Raw genomic sequence first — 20658 nt, 5'->3', positions numbered from 1 at the left:
TCAGTAGTACAGATTAACTACTGTAGGAAAAAAAAATCTTGTGCTATATTTTTAAGTCTGTTGGTTGATTAAATAGCCGGTCTTCTCTTCTAGTGAACTGGATTACTATGATGCTGCAAGTGTTAATGATCGATGTCAGAAGATTTGTGATCAGTGGGACCGACTGGGAACACTCACTCAGAAGCGGAGAGAAGCCTTGGAGGTAAAACTCGTTTCCAGAAGTAGCTTACTTTTTGCAGTTTATAAGACTATTGCTGTTTTAGACTGTGTCCACACAGCCACACCTCGTGGCTCAACCACATTGACAACAACCACAACAACAAAAACAACCACAAAAACTACAGGCCTGGCTATAAAAGATTTGGTATGATATTACTGCCAAATAACACCAATGCACTGAGGCAGGAGTTGAGGAGATGCTTCTAGCTTTAGAAAGTTGATGCATGGTTGAGTATTTCTCCCAAATAATGTTAAAGTCTCTCCTTTCCCCAATTTTTTGAGCAACCAAGCTGCAAATGATTGTTTAAAAATACAATCAAAATATACAATCCATGCCTGCCAAAATTAACTATATAGGTGTGTATACATGCCCACACATGCATGTGCACATGCACACATATGGGCAGAGCAATTCTGTGCATTACCCAAGAGAGTCTGGAAGGTAGACCACTGCACTGATGGAATGGCCACCATTTCTCGTATGCTCTCAGTCAGGATTCAGTGTTGTTCACTGCCACTACCACCACTACCAGATGTTTCATTCAATCTGGTTGACATCTGAACTGGAGAAAAGGCTTGCCATAGAAATGTGTTTCTCTCCTTACCCTGTCCCCACAGCTATTGTAGTAAATAAAATATCATGATTGTACTAATGTCATGGGTACCTTTGGGATAATTGCATTATCACTACAATGGAGATCTGCAGGTGAATAGCCAGCCAGCAGATGAAAACACGCATTCAGAGGATGACATTGGCCAGGAGAGTTTGCCAAACTGTGCATGGTAGGTGCTTCCATTGAGTTTGGTGCTGTATATTGGAAAGTTCCAGAGTCGAGGTTTGAAAACAGATGCCAAGGTGAATGCATGTTTTTAAAGGATTCATTTCTTTCATTTCTGTGTGTCTACCTGGCAGAGGACAGAGAAACTGTTGGAAACAATTGATCAGCTTCACCTAGAGTTTGCTAAGAGAGCAGCTCCATTCAACAACTGGATGGAAGGTGCAATGGAAGATTTGCAAGACATGTTTATCGTTCACACTATAGAGGAGATCCAGGTAAAACAATAACAACCATGCTTTTGCATTATAAGCCTAAAAAGATAAGAGGTTCCCCTTTCATTGTAAAGGGAATGGCATATATCACTCCACCCTATTGTAGTTTAATTCTCACATGGTTTAGGTGTTACGTACCTATCCTTACTTGTGTCTTAGGGCTTTTCTGTGTTAGGCATTTATTATTGTTTCCTGTTCATAGTTGTTTATGAGTTCTTTCGATGACATTATGATCCTCCAGATTTGCCTCTGTGTCTAATCAGCAATTTTCAGCAAGCTTTTTTTTTTGGAGCAGGGAAAATGTGGTTTTTAATCATGAACACCAAAGAGAGTGTCAATTTCCTGTTGTGTATTTGCACTGCTTCACTATATCACTGTGCCACTAGAGGTTATGTAGCATAAAAGGAAATATTCCTCAAGTAGTGCCCAGATCTCAATTCTGGGATGAAATCAAAAGTAAATACAGCCAATAAACAACCTTGTGTAGAAAAATACCCCAAGTCACATTAGGGAAAGACTCTCCTGACTAGTGAATGTGCATGAATGTCTAAAGACCAGATGTATTCAGTCTGGCACATGAGGAGAGCCTTCACGCTATTAGGCAATAGAAACATTTAATAAATAAATATAAAAGAATAAATAATGTAGTTGTACATTTTTGGGTCCTATATAAAGGGGAGGGAGAAGAAAGAACCAGTGTGTGAAGTGACCCGGGGACATGCTTGTTTTCTTATTTATTTTGTAAACCACAGGGCAGTAGCTGTAGGTGAGCAGTGGGACCAGATTGATAGATGCAAGACTTCTGGGATGAGGCCATCTCCAGTTTCATTTTTAGTACAGGACTTACTCTGATCTGGAATGTGAGGTCAACTCAGACCTGATACTGGCTAGCCTTTAATGGTCAAGCCAGTCAGTCCTAGAGGAGATCAACCCTGACTACTCTTTAGAAGGCCAGATACTGAAGATGAAACTCAAATACTTTGGCCACCTAACGAGAAGGAAGGACTCCCTGGAGAAGAGCCTAATGCTGGGAACAATGGATGGCAAAAGAAGAAGGGGACGGCAGAGGATGAGGTGGCTAGATGGAGTCACTGAAGCAGTCGGTGTCAGCTTGAGTGGACTCCGGGGGATGGTGGAGGACAGGAAGGCCTGGAGGAATGTTGTCCATGGGGTCACGATGGGTCGGACACGACTTCGCGACTAGCAACAACAAGCCTTCAATAGTTTGGGAGAGGGCTGAGTCTTAGGCTGGCTCTAGATTTTGTGTGTGTTTATGTATGGTGGAGAGAGAACTTGGACAAGATAGTCTCAGTAGGCCCATATCTTCCCATTATTGTCAGCTTTACATTTCCTTATCCCTCTGGACCCAATCCAAACAATTGCCCAGAGGAGGTTCGAAGACTAATGAAAGATGTGGCTCCATTTCTACATTGTTTCATTGCTTGTCTACTCAGACAGAAGAGGTGAAAAAACAGTGAGCGCCTAGATTAGCAGCAGAGGGGCTCTGAGATCAGGAGCAATCCATCTCCAAAGGGTATGTGCTCCTTTGTTAGGAACAACCACTCCTATTAGGTGATCTCGGGGTGCTGGTTGACTGCAGGCTAAACATGAGTCAGCAGTGTGATGCGGTGGTCAAGAAGGCGAATGCCAGCCTTGGTTGCATAGCCAGAAGTGTGGCTTCTAGATCGAGAGAGGTATTACTACCACTCTATATGATTCTGGTGTGCACGCAACTGGAGTATTGTGCTCAGTTTTGGGCCCCTCATTACAGAAAGGATATAGCTGAGTCAGGGCAGTGTAGGGCCACAAGGTTGGTGGCCGGTTTGCAGGGGAAGCCATATTAGGCAAGACTGAGGGAACTGGATCTTTTCAGCCTGGAGAAGAGGAGACTCAGAGGGGATATGTTGGCAACATACAGGTATGTGAGGGGGTGCCACACTGAGGTGGGTAGAGACCTGTTCTCCCCTGCAGAGGAGGGCAGGATGCGCTCCAAAGGAGTGAATTTCAGGGAACCAACGTTCAATTTAGATGCCAGGAAGTACTTGCTGACAGTTAGGATCCTGAGGGTATGAAATGGGTTTCCATGGGAGGTGGTTGAAGTCCCATCGGTAAGGGTGTTTAAGGATAGGCTAGAAATGCACATGGTGGACATGTCATGAGCGGAGCTGGTGGTCAGACTAGATGGCCTGTGAGGCCCTTTCTGACTCACTCTGTTTCTATGTTTCTATTTTTTGCAGAAGTCTTTTTGAGAGTTCTGGGGAACTTAAAGGTTTATCTATGCCTTAACATTAGCTTTCTGCAAAACATAATAGGCTGAGATGAAGTACCAAACAGACCCATGATTTTAAGATAATGCCTGATGGGGCAAGCAAACTCACTTTCAGTTGGTTAAATAATGCTGTGTTCAGGAGCTCACTTTGTCTGGTTTTTTTAAAATAATTGCACAAGGGCTGATGATCTGGTAACCTCTACATCAGCCTTTCCCTACAAAGGTAGGAACTCCATCCATACTAGAACAGTAACTGCTTGACCTGTGCTGGGAAGAACCACTGCTGCATGAACTCAGGCTGGGCCCTGCATGAATCCAGAGACTTGGCTGGCAAACTCCTATCATTCTTAGCTAGCATGGCCAATGGGATTTGCAGTCCCACACATCTGGAGGGCACTGAGTTGTGGAAGGTTGCATTAGATTACATAGGGTTTATCAACAGTAAAGTCTTGCATATATTCACATAAAATTTATTTATCTACTTACTTATTCAACTTATATTCCACTATAACTAGTTTGAGGATTCTCTAAGCAGATTACATACTGAGGTGGGAGAGAGAAAGTGTGGCTTAGTCCAGTGTAATTGCTGTGAAAGCTGTCTGTCTGTCTGACCTTTTCCATCACTTTCTCATTTCAGAGTTTAATCACTGCCCATGAGCAGTTTAAGGCCACTTTACCTGAGGCAGAAGGTGAAAAACAAGCTATCCTATCAATTCACAATGAAGTAGAGAAGGTGATTCAGAGTTACAGCCTCAGAATAAGTTCCAACAATCCTTACAGCGCAATCAACATGGAGGAGATTCGTACCAAATGGGATAAGGTACTGTAAGCAGAAATACATGCTGAATTATGGGCTTGAGGAGCATGGGGGCGAGGAACAGCAAGACCTTGTGAGTTATTTAAACAAAAGAGTTTATCTTTAGAGCTCTACTCTGCATACTTGAATTGAGCATGAGTAGGATGCATCCCATCCTGAACATGGGATATTATGCAATTGTAGATGGACATAGGCTAGTAAAATGGATAGGACAATAATCTTAACAATGGTTTAATTTCTTGAAAGTTTGGGTAAGAACTTGGTTTTGCACAGGGCACGGGGGAAAGCAGGGGGACACACAGCTTACTTGTTAGTCAATTATTAATATTTTTAAAGAACATTTCAGGAGAAGATTTTTGAAATAGCAGATTAATATGGGAGCTGCAATAATCTTGCTGCTTTTCAAAATGTGGTAGTTGGGGAAAGAACAATATTTTTATCAAGGACAATCAGTTCTGGGAAAATATTCTATGCTTCTGAAGTAAAAGCTTCAAAGACTGTAGGCTTGGTTAGTAAATGAGTAAACTACACTGGAAGGTAGAAATTGAGCCAATATCTTAAGTTCATAAGACTAACACCTGCAGTGAATTTCCACCAACCTAAACCTGAAACTTACTTGAATAATGGCTTTCACCTTTACCAACTTGCCTGCACCATGAAGTGAACATAGAAGGCCTGTTTCTGTTCCTGCCTATCAGAGTAGTTAGGCTGACTGAAGCAACAGGGCCTTTTTGGTAGTGGCTGCTTGTTGTGAACTCTGTTTTAGCTGCTGTCTTTCAGCCTTCCTAATTCAAGGCCTTCAGGTGAGCTCTACAGATTTAACCTGCTTACTTGTTTAGCCTATAACTGAGTTAGAATTTTATTGGATGATATCATACATATGGAATTACCTGCTTGAAATTATTAATTTTGATTCCAGACTTATGTTTATCATAATTTTGTTTTGATTATTAATTTTAGATTTCATATACTGCCATGGGAGAATTTTCCCGAAAAGTTGGCTAATACAACTTTAAGCAAGCAAGCTGAAAAGGTCTCAGAACAGTCATTTGAATCAGTCCATTGTGTTAGTAGCTTATTTATTTCACTTGTATGTTGCCCCATTAGTCATAGGCTCTCTGGGCGGCTGACAACAATATTAAAACAATACAATTGGTCAACAATTTAGTCTAAAACTAAAACATAACATAAAACTAACATTAATAAAAACTAAAATGACCATAAAAACAAAATTGTACATAATAAAATTGGCATTAAAAGAAAAAGTATGACAGCAGAAAGACAGCATCTTTAAAAACCATCAAACAGTGAATCAGACACCTCACCCACCAAAGCGCTTACAAAAGAGATATGTTTTAACTGGCACTGAAAGATAAAAAGAGTAGGTGCTGGCCAAATCTTGGGTGCAAGTGAATTCCAGAGCTGGGGCGCTATCATGGAAAAGGGCCTTCTTCTTGCCATCTCCCCTTAACTTCACTAGGGGGAGGAATACAGAGAAGGGCCTCTGATGATGACCTCAGGGTTAGCTTCTTGCCCTGTTCTGCATCCTAATTCTCTCTTAAGTCTTGGTAAGTTGTAGTACCTTTCTAAAAATAAAAAAAAATATTTTGGCTAATGACTAACTTAATTATGCATGTTGGCAGGTAAAACAACTTGTGCCTGTGCGGGATCAGTCGCTGCAGGAGGAGCTAGCCCGCCAACATGCCAACGAACGCCTGCGCCGCCAGTATGCTGCTCAGGCCAACGTCATTGGGCCCTGGATTCAAAGCAAGATGGAGGTAAGTATGATTGAGGTGCATGCAGCAGCACTGAGACTTTTCTCAAAAAACTCCACCATGGTGCAGCTGCTTTTCCCAAACTAATGAATACTTATGGCCTAGTACCATCAGCCATATCCATTTAGTGGCAGTGGACAAAGAAAAGCAAATGGAAACAATCCTTGTCCATGCACAGAGGTTTGCCTTAGGAGTCAGACAGGCCAGAAAGAATGAGAGAGAGCAGCACTGACAAGGATATTGAGAACTCATAAAGGAGTAATGAAGATGGAGAGGAGGACAGGCTTGTATGCCATCTTCAAGTCCTTGGAAAAAAAGGTGGAATGTAAATATAACAAATAAATAATAGAGGAATGGGTGAGGAATGATTCGGGGGTTTGGTATCAGAGAACGTTGAGGAGTAAAGGTAGGGAGCTCAACTGAGTTACAGGAGTGGGGAATCTATTCCAAGCATAAAGAGCACATGGGAAAAGGCATGGAGGCAGTGGGAAGGAGACAAAGGAGGCTTGTGCAGAATGAAAAGAATGATAAGAGAAATAATTAAAGCGGAGAGCCAAAACAGAAGGGTTGGATTTATTTTCCATCAAGTTTGAAGTCATAACCATGCTGCTAGACACCTTAGGACAATTTCATATCAGTAAAGGGTCAAGTGCACTAAAGTACATAGTTAAGCTATAGGATTTGTTATCATAAGTTTTAAAATTTGGATGACTTTAAAAAAATGACTGGACAAACTCATGGAGGATAAGGCTATCAATGGCTGCTAGTTATGACACCAGTGTAGTCCTCCAGTAACACAGGCAATATCCCTCCCAATATAATTTCCTGAGAACCTTATCAGGAGTGCTCCAGCACGAGGATCCTGCTGTGGGCTTCCTAAATGCTTCCAGTTATATGCAGTGTGAATGGAATCCTGGACTACATGAGCCTTTGGTCAGATCCAGCACAGCTCTTATAGGTTTATGTTCTTATGGAAATCCTTCTGGAATAGGCTGATAACTAGACCATACATTTTTATTTATTTATTTAGGATGTTTGCAATGAAGGAACTTGCAAGTGTTAGGTATACTAAATCAATGCACAACCACAAGTGCTCATGAACCATGGGTGTAAACATATGTTATGCTTACAATACTATTTTGTTTAAGCCAACTCAGAGTATTCAGCATATCTGTTCTGTTAAGCAAAGTTTTTATAGTACCAAAGGCACACCTTAGCACCCCTCTAGTTGGTAGTATGTTTGTGCTTTGATTGCGGGAAGCAAAAAGAAGTGAGTTGACAAAGACAGGAAACTACAGTACCCCAGTTCATCTCTCATTCTGTCTGTACACGCTAAAGTTTAATTACTGCTGATTCTTGCTTTAACATGAATAATGAAGAAATCTGATAAGCAAGCTAACAAAAATTTTCTTTCTTTTTTCCTATGGTAGGAGATTGCCCGAACCACCGTTGACATAACAGGGCCATTAGAGGACCAGATGACTCAATTAAAACAACATGAACAAAATATTATCAATTACAAGATTAATATTGATAAACTTGAAGGAGATCATCAAATGATTCAAGAAGCCCTGGTGTTCGATAATAAGCACACTAATTATACAATGGAGGTAGCTATGGAGTCTGAATATGCCCTGTTCATTTCATTTCTGCTGGCTCACTGTTGCTTGATTTGCATGGTGGGGATAGCTAGCACACTGCATTTATGGCGATTTTTGTCTGGATGAAAAAAACCTCAAGGGTGCTTCTTACAGTCTTACAACAACATAATTTCTATTACAATCTAATATTTTGCCTTTATATCATGTTTTTATCAGTAGTTTATCAAACTACATACGACAGTGGCAGATATTGGCGTTTAAACATGGATCTGATTCATGGCACAATTCTATGTGCACTTAAACAGGAAAAAAGTCCTGCAGTTCTCGGCATGCCTCAGTCAGCATGGCTGGCTTGAGACATGCTGGGATTTGTAGGATTTTTTCTCTGTCCTAAAGTGCATAGGATTGTGTCCTCAATCAGATCAAAAGTAGAGAATGAGGGTCATATTCAGCAAAAAAGAAAGCACTCAGGATTGGAGCTGATGGATGGCTTTCCTCCCTGTGCCCCTCTCTGCCAGTGCGTTTTCCCAAGCCAGTGCTGCCTCCAGGCTTTGGAGGGCTTTCCGGCAGGATGTGCTTTGGGGATTCTCCTTCCTGAGTATGCTTACCTCTCCTCTCTGTTCTTTCAACTATTAATTCACTTGCTGATCCTTCGGGGCCTGCTGTGCACCACCCCAAAGGGAAGAGGCCATGGGGATGGAAGCTACTGTTCCTTTCCCTCACTACTTAGAGAAGGGAAACAAACAAACAGAGGCAGTGAGGAGGAACAGCATGTTGAAGAGGCGTCAGGGACTGGCAGAGGGTTGCCAATCAGTGCATGGGCTTTGCTAGTGCCCAACAACTTGGTGCTGGTCTTACAGCTCACTGAGGACATTTCTATATCAAAACCTAGCTCAGGAGAAAAGTGCAAGAGGGAACTGAGAGAGCAGCAGATGTGAGAAGGTATTGATACTCTTCCACCAGGCATCCATATTAATAATAGTCACATACTCCCTTTCTGTGAGCCTTTCAATAGATGGTATTTATTGTGTACTTGTAATTTCTCACTCAGGGCAGTTTGAGGGTGGTTTACACAATGTTATCATTTGCCAGGGCCCCTCCCATTCTTGGCAAACTTTCCCAGGCTTTTTTTCCCCCAGAGAAAACCCTGATATCATCTGTGAAATGGCATCGTGAAGCCCTAATGTATTTGCACAAAGTTTTGCCATACCACAGTGCCACTTTGTGTTTGTGTAATGAAACCCATAGAAGGGGAAATACGCAACAAAATACTAAATAAAGTGTAAAGGAGCCTAACTTAATTCTGCTAAGAATCTGAAAACAGAAACCTCAGTAAAGTGGTGGGTTAAAATCCTCATGTAAAAAAGCCCAATATAATTGAGGCAGATCTGCATTTAAACATCTTGAAGTGCCTCCTTTGTGCCTTGTTTGGCCTTTACCTAATGCCACCTCAAAACTCACAAGCGTAGCTGTTCTGCTACACTAGTTCTAAAGGTGGAGTCACTTTGAAATGTTTCCAGCAGAGAAAGATCTTTAATGTGTTTGATTCTGCTATAAAGCATTTGCCCTATTACAAGCAGCTTAATAAGATTAAGTTATTGCATGCCTTGACAGTTTCTGATCTTAACAGGAGCTGCACAGGGAGAAACCATAATGGAGCAAATCACCCCTCCATCCCTAAATCGGTACCATTTTTTAAAATGAGCCATGAATTCACTCTTGCATTGCATGATAGAAAACCACCCGAAAAAATAATTTGTTCCTTTGATTTATATCTCAACCCATCCCTAAGGGCTTGTGAGGGGAAACAACAGTAAAAAAAAGATTTATGAAATGGGGTCATAAAAGATTATATCTTGTAGGAAAATATAAATGTAAAACTAATGTCATCTTCTATTTATCTTCAGCTGCTAAATGGGTTTAGCTGTCTTGAAGATGCTATGGCTTTCTCAAACTCCCAAAACAAGGGAGTTGCAGATAAGGGAGACAGTCACTCGATTCAGACAACACAATAACACACACAGAAGGGCTGAGTGTGAGTTATCATTGATTCATGGGTTATCATGTTGTTTAAACCCAGCTTTGCCTACAAACTACATTTTATTAACATGGACATCCCAGTTCACTCCCCAACAACAAATCATGGGTTCTCATCATAGGCTGCTTGTTAGTGTTGCTGGATTCAGACAGCACAGTAATCCATATCTCAGCAACAAACCACAGTTCAACAGCAACCCACACTTACCCCATCAATATATTATATTGTCTGAACCCAGTCAATGGTTAGGAATACCTCCTTGCATACTGGTCATCTGGAGGACATTAGCAACAAATCTTTACCAGATGCAGATATATATTTATTTATTATTTATTTATTAAAACATTTTTATGCCGCCCCATTCGCCGAAGCCTCGGGGAGGCTTACAACAATAAGTTAAAAAATAATTATAACATTAAATTAAAAAATATAAACATTAAGTTAAAAATACAAAAATACCAATAGAAAATAAGCCACCCTGGCCAGATAAAATCCCATAATATTAACAATTAAAATGCCGCTTAAATAAAAAGGTCTTTGCCTGGTGCCGAAATACAAATAACGATGGCACCAGGTGGACCTCTCTGGGGAGCGCATTCCATAACTTAGGCGCCACTGCAGAGAAAGCCCTCCTCCGAGTACCCACCCTCCTAATTTCTTTCACGGAGGGTTCCCGGAGAAGGGCCTCTCCCTCCGATCTCAAGGGGCGGCCGGGCACATATGGATATAAACGCTCCTTCAGGTAACCAGGACCCAAGCCGTTTAGGGCTTTATAGGTCATCACCAACACCTTGAATTGGGCCTGGACTTCAGTGGGAAGCCAGTGAAGCTGACGGAGAACTGGAGTCATGTGAACATAACGCCCAGTCCCCGTCAGCAGCCTGACAGCTCTATTTTGAACCAATTGAAGTATCCGGACCGTCTTCAAGGGTAGCCCCACGTAGAGCGCGTTGCAGAAGTCAAGACGGGAGGTAACCAGCGCATTTGTCACTGTCGCGAGGCAGTCGTACTCCAGGTAGGGGCGCAGCTGATTAATCAGCCGAAGCTGAAGGAAAGCGCTCCTCGCCACTGCTGTCACCTGAGCTTCCAGTGAAAGCTCCGGGTCAAGAGACATAGCAGAGGAAGCAATTTGTTTGATATAGAACAGCATGCATATCATATTTAGTACTGAACATATGGAAGATACTATAAAGACTTAGTGTTTGTGTGAGCGGAACAAGCCACATACTTTGGTTTTTATAGTACTGGAGACCAGGGATAAATACGAATTAAGTATTTTATTGACCCAGAGATGGCTTATCCACTGGGATTTTCTGCCCATTGTAAGTGTGTGAAGCTATGATAGATTGGGATGCTTCACTCCTTCACTCCAGGAGTCTGTCTTGGCCTCCTGCTGCTGCTCAATTACACTTTATACAATCCCCACCCCTATTGCTGGTCTTAGTTACCCTATTATTCTCCTAGTGTCAACCAAATAATAATCCTCCTCAGATCACATAATCTAGGAAATGCACAATCCTGCAAGAACATCCAATCCCAATATCAGTGAATCTCTGTAACAATTGTGATATAGCCTTTTTGGATTCTCTCTCAGGCAAATTTCCATCTTGAAATAAGTTTGTAAACTGTGTTGTCTACAACTTTTCAGAAATGTTTCTTAGCTAATAGCAGGTGTTCATAAATATATTTCCCCAAATCTTGTCCAATCTACTATTATTGATCTGAGAGAAATGAACAATTCAAGGAAATGGAAAGTCAGAAATAAATAAGAAGGGAGAAATTGCTTACATTATTGTGCTTGTCAGTCTTCTATTTCTTATATAATCAGCTTGCTTATTGATGTGTTGACTGGGCTATAGTAATCAATTTTTCAGTCTTTATTTTAATTGGACTGCCTTAAAGTAACTATTTTCTCTGTTAACAGCATATTCGTGTTGGATGGGAGCTGTTATTGACCACTGTTGCCCGAACTATCAATGAAGTTGAGAATCAGATCCTTACAAGAGATGCCAAAGGAATTACCCAGAAACAAATGAATGAATTCAGGGCATCATTTAATCATTTCGACAGGGTACAGTAGATTGTTTTCTTTCTCTTTTAAGCTGGCGAATAGTGTGCCATAAAGGATTTGTGTGCTTCTCTATTACTGTCTTTAAAATGTATGCTACACAGTGGAATCCAGAGAGAGAGAGAGAGAGAGAGAGAGAGAGAGAGAGTTCTAAACAGGAATTAGTAGATTTTCTCTTTAAGACAGAATTACATAGCACAGCTTCCTTTCATTCTGCTCTGGATCCCAGGCTCCTCATTTGCATTCTCTTCTTCTCTTGCCAAGAAGGGCACCTGACTGGGCTGGTTCACATGACATGAGAGTGGTTCATAAGCTTTGGCAGCTTGTTATCCACCCCCATATCGCCACCCGATTTACCCAGTTACCATCTCAAAGCATGGCTTGTCATAAGATCCACATCTGTCAAGGATGAGTTAACAAACAACCAGAAACCCTCGAACAGGCCTTGTATCAGGAAGCTCTTTTACACAAGCAGGAGGAGATCTTGAAATCATTTGGGCATGGCTGAAGTGGCAGTGGGGAACAGGGCTATGTCGCTTGACATTGTGATCCCCCATATGTTCTTCCAAGATGTGACAGGGTTGGTGAACCCTAAATAAATTTGTCTTTCATATCCTTCCTCTCAGGTGATCAGATGGCCAGCAGCTTACCCCTTCATGAAGCCAGCTGAAGTGGGCATCTAAGCATATTAATGAAACGATAGTCTGTTGAGATGCATTTTTAAATTTTATTTACTGGCTACCCCTATAATAGACATTTTCTGGCTCCTATTACAAAATAAGTAAATACAGTCAAACACGGCAAATTACAGAATGCAGTTAAAATCCCACAATATATTAGGAGGGTGGATTAGAAAGCCTGTTTCTAGATTATATTTCTAATGTGCTGCTAAAGTATGCCAACACCCCCGCAAAACCCTGTTCAAGCCATTAAATGCTTGAGATAACTGTGTATTTTTAAATGCATTATAAAGTAAAATATTAACTAAAGCATTAACTTAGTGAAAAACATAGACCTTTTTGCATTCTCCCTGTGAGGCTATCAGAGATTAAGGTTTTTTATAGGACCAAGCATATATAACTTCCTCCACCCCACAACAAACAAACAAACAAACAAACAAACGGAAACAGATCGTGACAAGGATTGTTGAAGTAATCCCCTGTTATATCATAATGTGTGCTGGAATGTGGATGAAGGTGAAGCAGAATCCTGTGAGCATACACTCTCATATATACGTATATATTAAAGCTGAAACAATGTAATTTTATTACATTAGCCTCTCTGAGGTTAATTTGTAATTTGAAGAGGCAGCTGGTATGGTTCTTGCTGCATGGACTCTTGAGGGATGCAGGGCAGGACTCCAAATAATCCTCTAGCACCCCAGACAAATGTATTCTGTCAATATTGTGCAAGATCCTACACAAAACACAAAGTCCAATAGATTCTGCCCAGAGGATTGATAGTCTAAGTGGAGGCATATCTCTCAGACTAATTGATCTACTGCACAGATTAATAGATCAGATAATAAAGTAAATTTTGGCTGACTGATTCACATCTCAGAGAAATCCATCTGCACAGCTTTTTTGGGGTAAAAATATACTCATATGTATTGCACTTCTTGTTTAGAAACAGCTGCAGAAGAAAATTGCTTTTAAGCTAATTAAATCTTTCATTTCTAAGAGGGCTTTTGAATGGATGATGTTCTTACATAGAAAAAGAAAAGGAAATACAGAGTTTAATTCAATGAAAAACAAGCAGTAAAAGATCCATATAATTAAGATCAAGCTTGATAAATAAGGTTTAAATACTTGTGCACAGCAGAACCAATTATTAATGCCTTTGATATGATTTCTCTAGGATTATTCCACTTAAATTAGATGGCAATAGCTGGAAGGGTAAATTGTGTGTTTGTGTGTTTAAGAAGACCTTTCTACACCATTATTTACTCAAACAATGTGCTTTGGTTAATAATTTGTTGTGCATTATCCAGACACCTTCCCTAAAAGTGATGCTTTTGATCTGGAAGGTGCCACTTGGCAAACATTCAGCCATTTGTATATTGCAACATGTAATTCTTTCCACACAGAAGCCATTACTATTGCACTTACCTTAATGATCTTTGTGGCATGAGCACCTATCAGACATACAGCACTGGCCCAAGACTGCCTGGGATGAAGAATGCTGTGCTGCCCACATTCCATGCACAGAAGCTGACAGGAAGGATACTTGATTCTTTCTTGAATGTGGGCCATGCGACAGCATCCTTCACCACATCAGAAAGCAGTAGGTTAGGTTGGGGGACACCTGGCAGATCTTGCTGCCTCCTCCTAGCATCTTCTGCCTGGTGTGGCTGTCCCATTCTGCCTAATGGTAGGGTTAGCCCTGCAGATAGATTACAGCATCAGAGCTCCCAGTCCCCCAGAGCTGGTTTTTGGTATGTGCTTATTAATAGGAAAAGGCAACCAGCAGGCAGATAGCTCAATACTTCACCCCAAATACGTGTGTGTATGTTCTGATTGGTTTTCAGCATAGCCATTTGTCCAAGGAGCCGTCCACACGTGCAAACACAAAACATATGTCACTACACCACTGAACCTGTGGAACAAATAGCAGTTTCTGGAACAAGTAATTTAGGCCACATTGTCTGGGTTATACTCTCAGTGATTTCTGGGCACTGAATTAAATAAATGACTCCTAAATATCATATGCTGGTGCAATCCTTTACCAGTCTGTAAACCGCATTCAGACACATAAGGAAAAGCAGTCCCATATTGAAACAGGGTTTTGTTTGGAACTATTTAGTATTTTATTCACAGAACAGGATAATGAAGTCAGTTAATTTAACAGTCTTTTTGAAAAAAATTACAATTTAATGTTGGCCTCTCAGCCACATTAATAATATAAGGACCTCCTTTTCTTCAACTGAGCCCTTTTAGCCAACTTAGCTTTTCTTTTTCTAAGTTCTTTTAAAAGGAAATGTAGCTACTCTTTTAAAAATACAGTTTATTAACACAACCAATGTTGGGACTTACAGATGGCCCCTTTCCAGAGAATGACAGCATTTGATTACAGCCTGATTCTAACTTTTTATGCATTTGCTATAAATTCCAGTGCAATATGGGATATGCTGACATTATAGATAGAAAGACTTAGACTGCAAAACATTATATTCTTATGTAAGAGCAAGTTCTATTAAATTTAATGGGATTTCTAAGTAGATATGTATATGATTGCAGTAAGAATCAGCATGTTACCCTTAAATCTTTACCACTGTCTGTATATATTACACTCCTTCTCTTCTTTAGAAATGTTTCCAATATAAACATTGTGTGTTTGTAATTCCTAATTCATGGGAACTTGCCAGTTCTTTAGATAATAAGATCATCCTTGAGGACATTTCGCATGGTTTTGAAGCATTTTGCTGGGGCTTTTGATCGGAGGAATAGCAATCCATTATTTTGGGGAATGGCAAAATCAACACTAGTGTAGTTATGTGGTTCTACTGTACCACACAACCACCTGAGGATTATATAATGGAGCAAATGGAAAGGCAGAGAAGGCAAACCCTGGGTGGCAGTGGAGGGTAGGAGGAACATGTGTAAAGGATCCAGTCTTCTTCCCACAAAAATTCTGGAAGCAAAAGTCATGGAAAAATGGAGTTAGGAACTTTTTCTAGAAAAGCCCAGAGGACAGTTTCCTGTTCATGGAAAATATAGGAAGGTCACTATATATAGTAGGATACTATTATGTTATGTTACTCCTGAAGTCGTGCCTGACCCATCATGACCCCATGGACAACATTCCTCCAGGCTCTCCTATCCTCCACCATTCCCCAGAGTCCACCTAAGCTCACACTGACTGCTTCAGTCCATCTAGCCACCTCATCCTCTGACGTCCACTTCTTCTTTTGACATCTATTGCTCCCAGCATTAGGCTCTTCTCCAGTGAGTCCTTCCTTCTCATTACGTGGCCAAAGTATTTGAGTTTCATCTTCAGTATCTGGCCTTCTAAAGAGCAGTCAGGGTTGATCACCTCTAAGACTGACTGGTTTGATCTCCTTGTAGTCCAAGGGACTCACAGGAGTCTTCTCCAGCACCACAATACAAAGGCCTCAATTCTTCAGTGCTCAGCCTTCCTTATGGTCCAGCTTTCACAGCCATACATTGCAACTGGGAAAACCATAGCCTTGACTATACGCACTTTTGTTGGCAGGGTGATGTCTCTGCTTTTTAGTATGCTGTCTAGATTTGACATAGCTTTCCTCCCCAGGAGCAAGCATCTTTTAATTTCTTGGCTGCAGTCATCATCTGCCATGATCCTGGAGCCCAGAAAAATAAAATCTGTCATTTCTTCCCCATCTATTTGCCAGGAAGTGATAGAACTGAATGCCATGATCTTAGTTTTCTTAATGTTGAGTTTCAAGCCAACTTTTGTGCTCTCATTCTTCACCCACATCAAGAGGCTCTTTAGTTCCTCTTCACTTTCTGCCATTAGAGTGGTATCATCTGCATATCTGAGCTTGTTGATATTTCTCCCAGCAATCTTAATTCCAACTGTTGATTCATCTTGCCCCACCTTTCTGATTATGTGCTCTGCATATAAGTTAAATAGGCAGGGTGACAGTATACAGCCTTGCTGAATTCCTTTCCCAGTTTTGAACCAATTAATAGTTCCATGTCCAGTTCTCACTGTTGCTTCTTGACCCGCATACAGGTTTCTCAAGAGACAAATAAGATGATCTGGTATTCTCATCTCTTTAAGAACTTGCCACAATGTGTTGTGATCCACACAATCAAAGGCTTTAGCATAGTAGATGAAGCAGAAGTATATGTTTTTCTGAAACTCCCTAGCTTTCTCCATGATCCAGCATATGTTGGCAATATAATCTCTTCTTCCTCTGCCTCTTCGAAATCCTGCCTGTACTTCTGGTAATTCTTGATCCACGTACTGCTGGAGTCTAGCTTGTATGTTTTTGAGCATAACTTTGCTAGCATGTGAAATGAGTACAGTGGTGTGGTGGTTTGAACATTCTTTATTGCAAAGTGGAAGTGCACTGTCTTCATTGCCTGATTCTCTTCTCATACTTTCTACCATTTGGGTCTTTGGATAGATAGGTAATGTGCTTATGGTGGACTGTGAGTGTTGGATCTTTATTAAGATTCATATCCTTTGCCCTTGAGAGTCTGTTATGCAGATAACTGTGTTCTAGAAAGAATGCATGATATTAAAAACAGCAACAATAACACATTGCATTCTACAGTTTATCCTTGTATTATATTTGTTTTGCAAAGCCAGAAGGAGCCCTAAGGAGGCAATGCTGGGACCATTTAAGATTTCTAAAACATTTCAGTTACCCAGAATTATTACACTGACGTGATATACGTGGTGGCTTTCCAATTAGTTTAAAAAATTAGGGCAAAATCTACACATTTCTTTAGTTCTAACTAAGTGTCCTAACATTTGTCAGCTGGTGTGGCTGTCTGGGAAATCCTACTAGTTGCAGAACTTTTTCTCTGTTGAAACATCCAACCATCTTTCATGCTGTTAGAATACCATCCAAATGAGGAGCTTGTTTTAAGATATCCATGAACAAACGATCTTTGTTTTTCTCCAGGTTGACTGATATAGCAATGTTACCATTCACAAGGTCACTTATTAATTAACCCAGATGAATCCCTTGCATACTTTGCTGTATTTCTTGCTTACTGTGTGTTACATGCCAGTCAGCTGATCCTGGCAGTTTGGATTTCAGTGAAATTAAAACCTGTCTCATAAGTTTAGGAAAGGTGAAAATAACCTAAAGGTACAGGAAAGCTGATGCATTCCTACCCTCAAATAAATTTACAAATATTGTGGATTTAAACTCAGCTGCTGGGTGCTTATAATATGTATGCAACCTTTTGGTTTACTGAGTTTTCAAATGCTTGGATTCAAATAGATTGTTAATGATTAATAGCTTGAACTTTTGCTATCTACATTTTCCATCCATCCATCTATCCCTCTTACCTGATTTTCAAGCACAATAGATACTTCATCTATGTCTCTAAGAATAGCTTCTTCAAAATGATTGGCTTCCCACCCCCAGCAAGATAAAGCATAATCAGTCCAAATAATGTATCCCCCATTCCAAACATCCCATTTTAAAGTTGAATGTCTGCAGTTAATTCATTTTTAAATTTTATTTTAAATATTGACACATTGCCTTTCAGTAGAACTTCCAAAGTGGTTTCTGAAAATAAGATAAACTATATAATGGTGACTAGCCCCGCTTATCCTGCTCCTCTACAAAATCATGTGATAAATAAATATACTGCATATATCAGCATATAACATGACCTTTGAAACCAAAAATAGTAAAGCAAAAATTCTGGGATTGTCTATATGCCTGACATATGAAAAACACCAGAAATACAGCCCAAAATATCAACCTTGTCTTATATGCAAGTCACCTTATATGCTGATATATATGGTAATTATAAGATTATAGGATCATTTCAAGCCCCTCAAATGAGTACTGTTAGCTCAGAGTTCAGCATATTTGGAACATGTAATCAATGCTTCTTTTATTGTAATTCTTAGCACAGGTTAAAACACTGGTTTAAAACATTTTAATTACATCACACCAAAGCAGTTTGTACTAATTGGGTTTTACTTATTCAAGGATGTTTAATTTTCTCCTCCTCCTTCTCTTTTCTTCTTCTTTGAATATTTAATGTGTTTGGTCCTTTTCTGGATCTATTTCCAATGACATGTTTGCTTTCATGTGAGCTAATTCTACTTCTTTTCAACGGGTGGCTCTCGTTGCATGTGTCCTTGACTGAACATCCTGTGCATTTGATGATGGACCAATGGAAATGGCGATGGCTTCCTTCTAATTACGGAAACCTTCTTTGCTACATGATGTACTTCTTTCCACAAACAGAAGAAGAATGGGCTTATGGACCATGATGATTTCAGAGCCTGCTTAATTTCAATGGGTTATGATTTGGTATGAATTTTAAGATATAATATTTTACTGCAGTATTCACCACATCACAAAAATGGCATTTCATGCTACAAATGCCCTAGCAAAATCACTAATATTATTTTCACACAGTAGATTCTATTGTAAAACTACTATGGTCAAACCACCTGCTATTCAAAATCCTAGTTTATCCAAAAACATCATGAAATACACAGCCTAATCTTACGTTATTATTTACTCAGGTGTAAGTTACATTGAGTTCAATGGGATGGACTCTCTATCCACTGTCGTTAACAGCCTTCCACAAACTCCAGATCTTTTGGACTACAACCCCCATCATTCCTGACCATTGGCCATGGTGGCTGCAGCTGATGGGAACTGAAGTGCAAAGAATCTGGATTGTGCTGGGTTATGGGATGCTGGTGTATAGGATTACAGATCATTCAGTGCTGTAGTCCTGTGTAAACAATTTTTGTCCATATCCATGATTCTGAATTATGTTCACTAGGGCAAACATGTGTAGATGTTTGTATTATATTTCTGTTTTGGATACATTCTTTTTAAAAAATCTAGCATGTGCCAATTTTCTTGCCTACAACCCAACACAAAATACACAAAAAATAATGGTGAATGTGGTACTCAGCAACACATATTTAAAAAAACAAACTGAAGCTGTATATTTGCTTAAATATCTTTTCTTCTTTTTAATTTTTTAATAACTTTCATGACTGATTTTGAACCATATTCCAGGGTGAAGCAGAGTTTGCTCGAATCATGTCCTTAGTTGATCCCAATGGTCAGGGAACTATTTCCTTCCAATCTTTTATTGACTTCATGACCAGAGAGACTGCAGATACTGACACTGCTGAACAAGTTATTGCTTCTTTCAGAATCCTAGCTTCAGATAAGGTCAGTGTTTTCCCGGGATTTTCCCATTTCTTCATCTTTGTTTATGTCTGTTTACAAAGAAACAGGGTAACCAAATGCAAGAAAAGTTGATCCAAAGGTTGCAGTTGAGATTAGAAACATTATTCTGTAGCTTAAAGAATTTTTTTAAAAGACTAGGCAGCAGGTGTTGCTAAACCACACTGGCAATTATCAAAACTTGTCAAGTCTGGAGAAACCTGAAATAAACGTTACAGATCTGCCCTTGACTTAAAGAGTGCACCGAAAACTTCTGATCTGATATTTTTCTAAACAGAAAACCCATTTTGTATTGCTGAGTTGTTACTGAAAAAAAACATAGGGGGAGGCTGAGTTATTGGGGATGTATTAGGGGTTGGGTATGGCAAAAAGGGAATCATAAACCTCTATAGCAACAAATAACATTAAGGTGAAGGATGCAGGGGCTGGGAGCTATGTTAAGTGCAGACTTCCTCCTATTTAAACACTCCAATCCAGCCTTCTCTAAGTTCTAGCCATTCAGCAGGAACAATCCATTCATGTTGTTCTCTGCAATTTTATGGAATGCAAACTTGCAAGTTATCATTTTAATTAAAGCCAAAGGACTTTAACTCAGTTGGCTGCATTCTGTATTTGGCACTTTATACAAAAACCTGCACATCCATGAAAAAAAAACCAAAATGTTGTTCAGCGTGGTGCCCAAGATCCACCCCTCCCATGTAGTCATCTGCAATAAAAATGCCTGAGGGGGTTTCATGTGAACATCATGTGAGTTGTGGAAAACAGGTAAATTAAAATAGGATACCACAGCCCTAAAGATTTGTATAAATGATATGGTATAATTGGTAGGAAAAGAAATGACTTGCTCCCACATGCACTTGACTGTTTACTCATCTGGAGGAAACCAGGTTGGGGAGACTGAAATGTGGCTTTATCAGAGTTTCCCTAGATTT

The 20658-nt window shown here is 40.1% G+C and overlaps 1 protein-coding gene across 1 annotated transcript in view; it reads left to right on the top strand.

Moving 5' to 3' along the window:
* The window catches only part of ACTN2 (actinin alpha 2), a 69778-nt gene that overhangs the window by 47822 nt on the left and 1298 nt on the right, over positions 1-20658 (top strand). Inside the window, exons 13-20 of the mRNA XM_044419891.1 lie at positions 94-202; positions 1133-1273; positions 4177-4359; positions 6000-6134; positions 7562-7741; positions 11695-11841; positions 18761-18826; positions 19553-19711. Of these exons, the coding sequence (XP_044275826.1) occupies positions 94-202; positions 1133-1273; positions 4177-4359; positions 6000-6134; positions 7562-7741; positions 11695-11841; positions 18761-18826; positions 19553-19711 (1120 nt within the window). The remainder of the gene's footprint in view (positions 1-93; positions 203-1132; positions 1274-4176; positions 4360-5999; positions 6135-7561; positions 7742-11694; positions 11842-18760; positions 18827-19552; positions 19712-20658) is intronic.

The sequence above is a fragment of the Varanus komodoensis genome, unplaced genomic scaffold (assembly GCF_004798865.1).
Source record: "Varanus komodoensis strain SLA01 unplaced genomic scaffold, ASM479886v1 scaffold1, whole genome shotgun sequence".
Lineage (NCBI taxonomy): Eukaryota > Metazoa > Chordata > Lepidosauria > Squamata > Varanidae > Varanus > Varanus komodoensis.
Note: the sequence above shows the minus strand (reverse complement) of the source record. Positions and strands in the feature narration are given on the sequence as shown.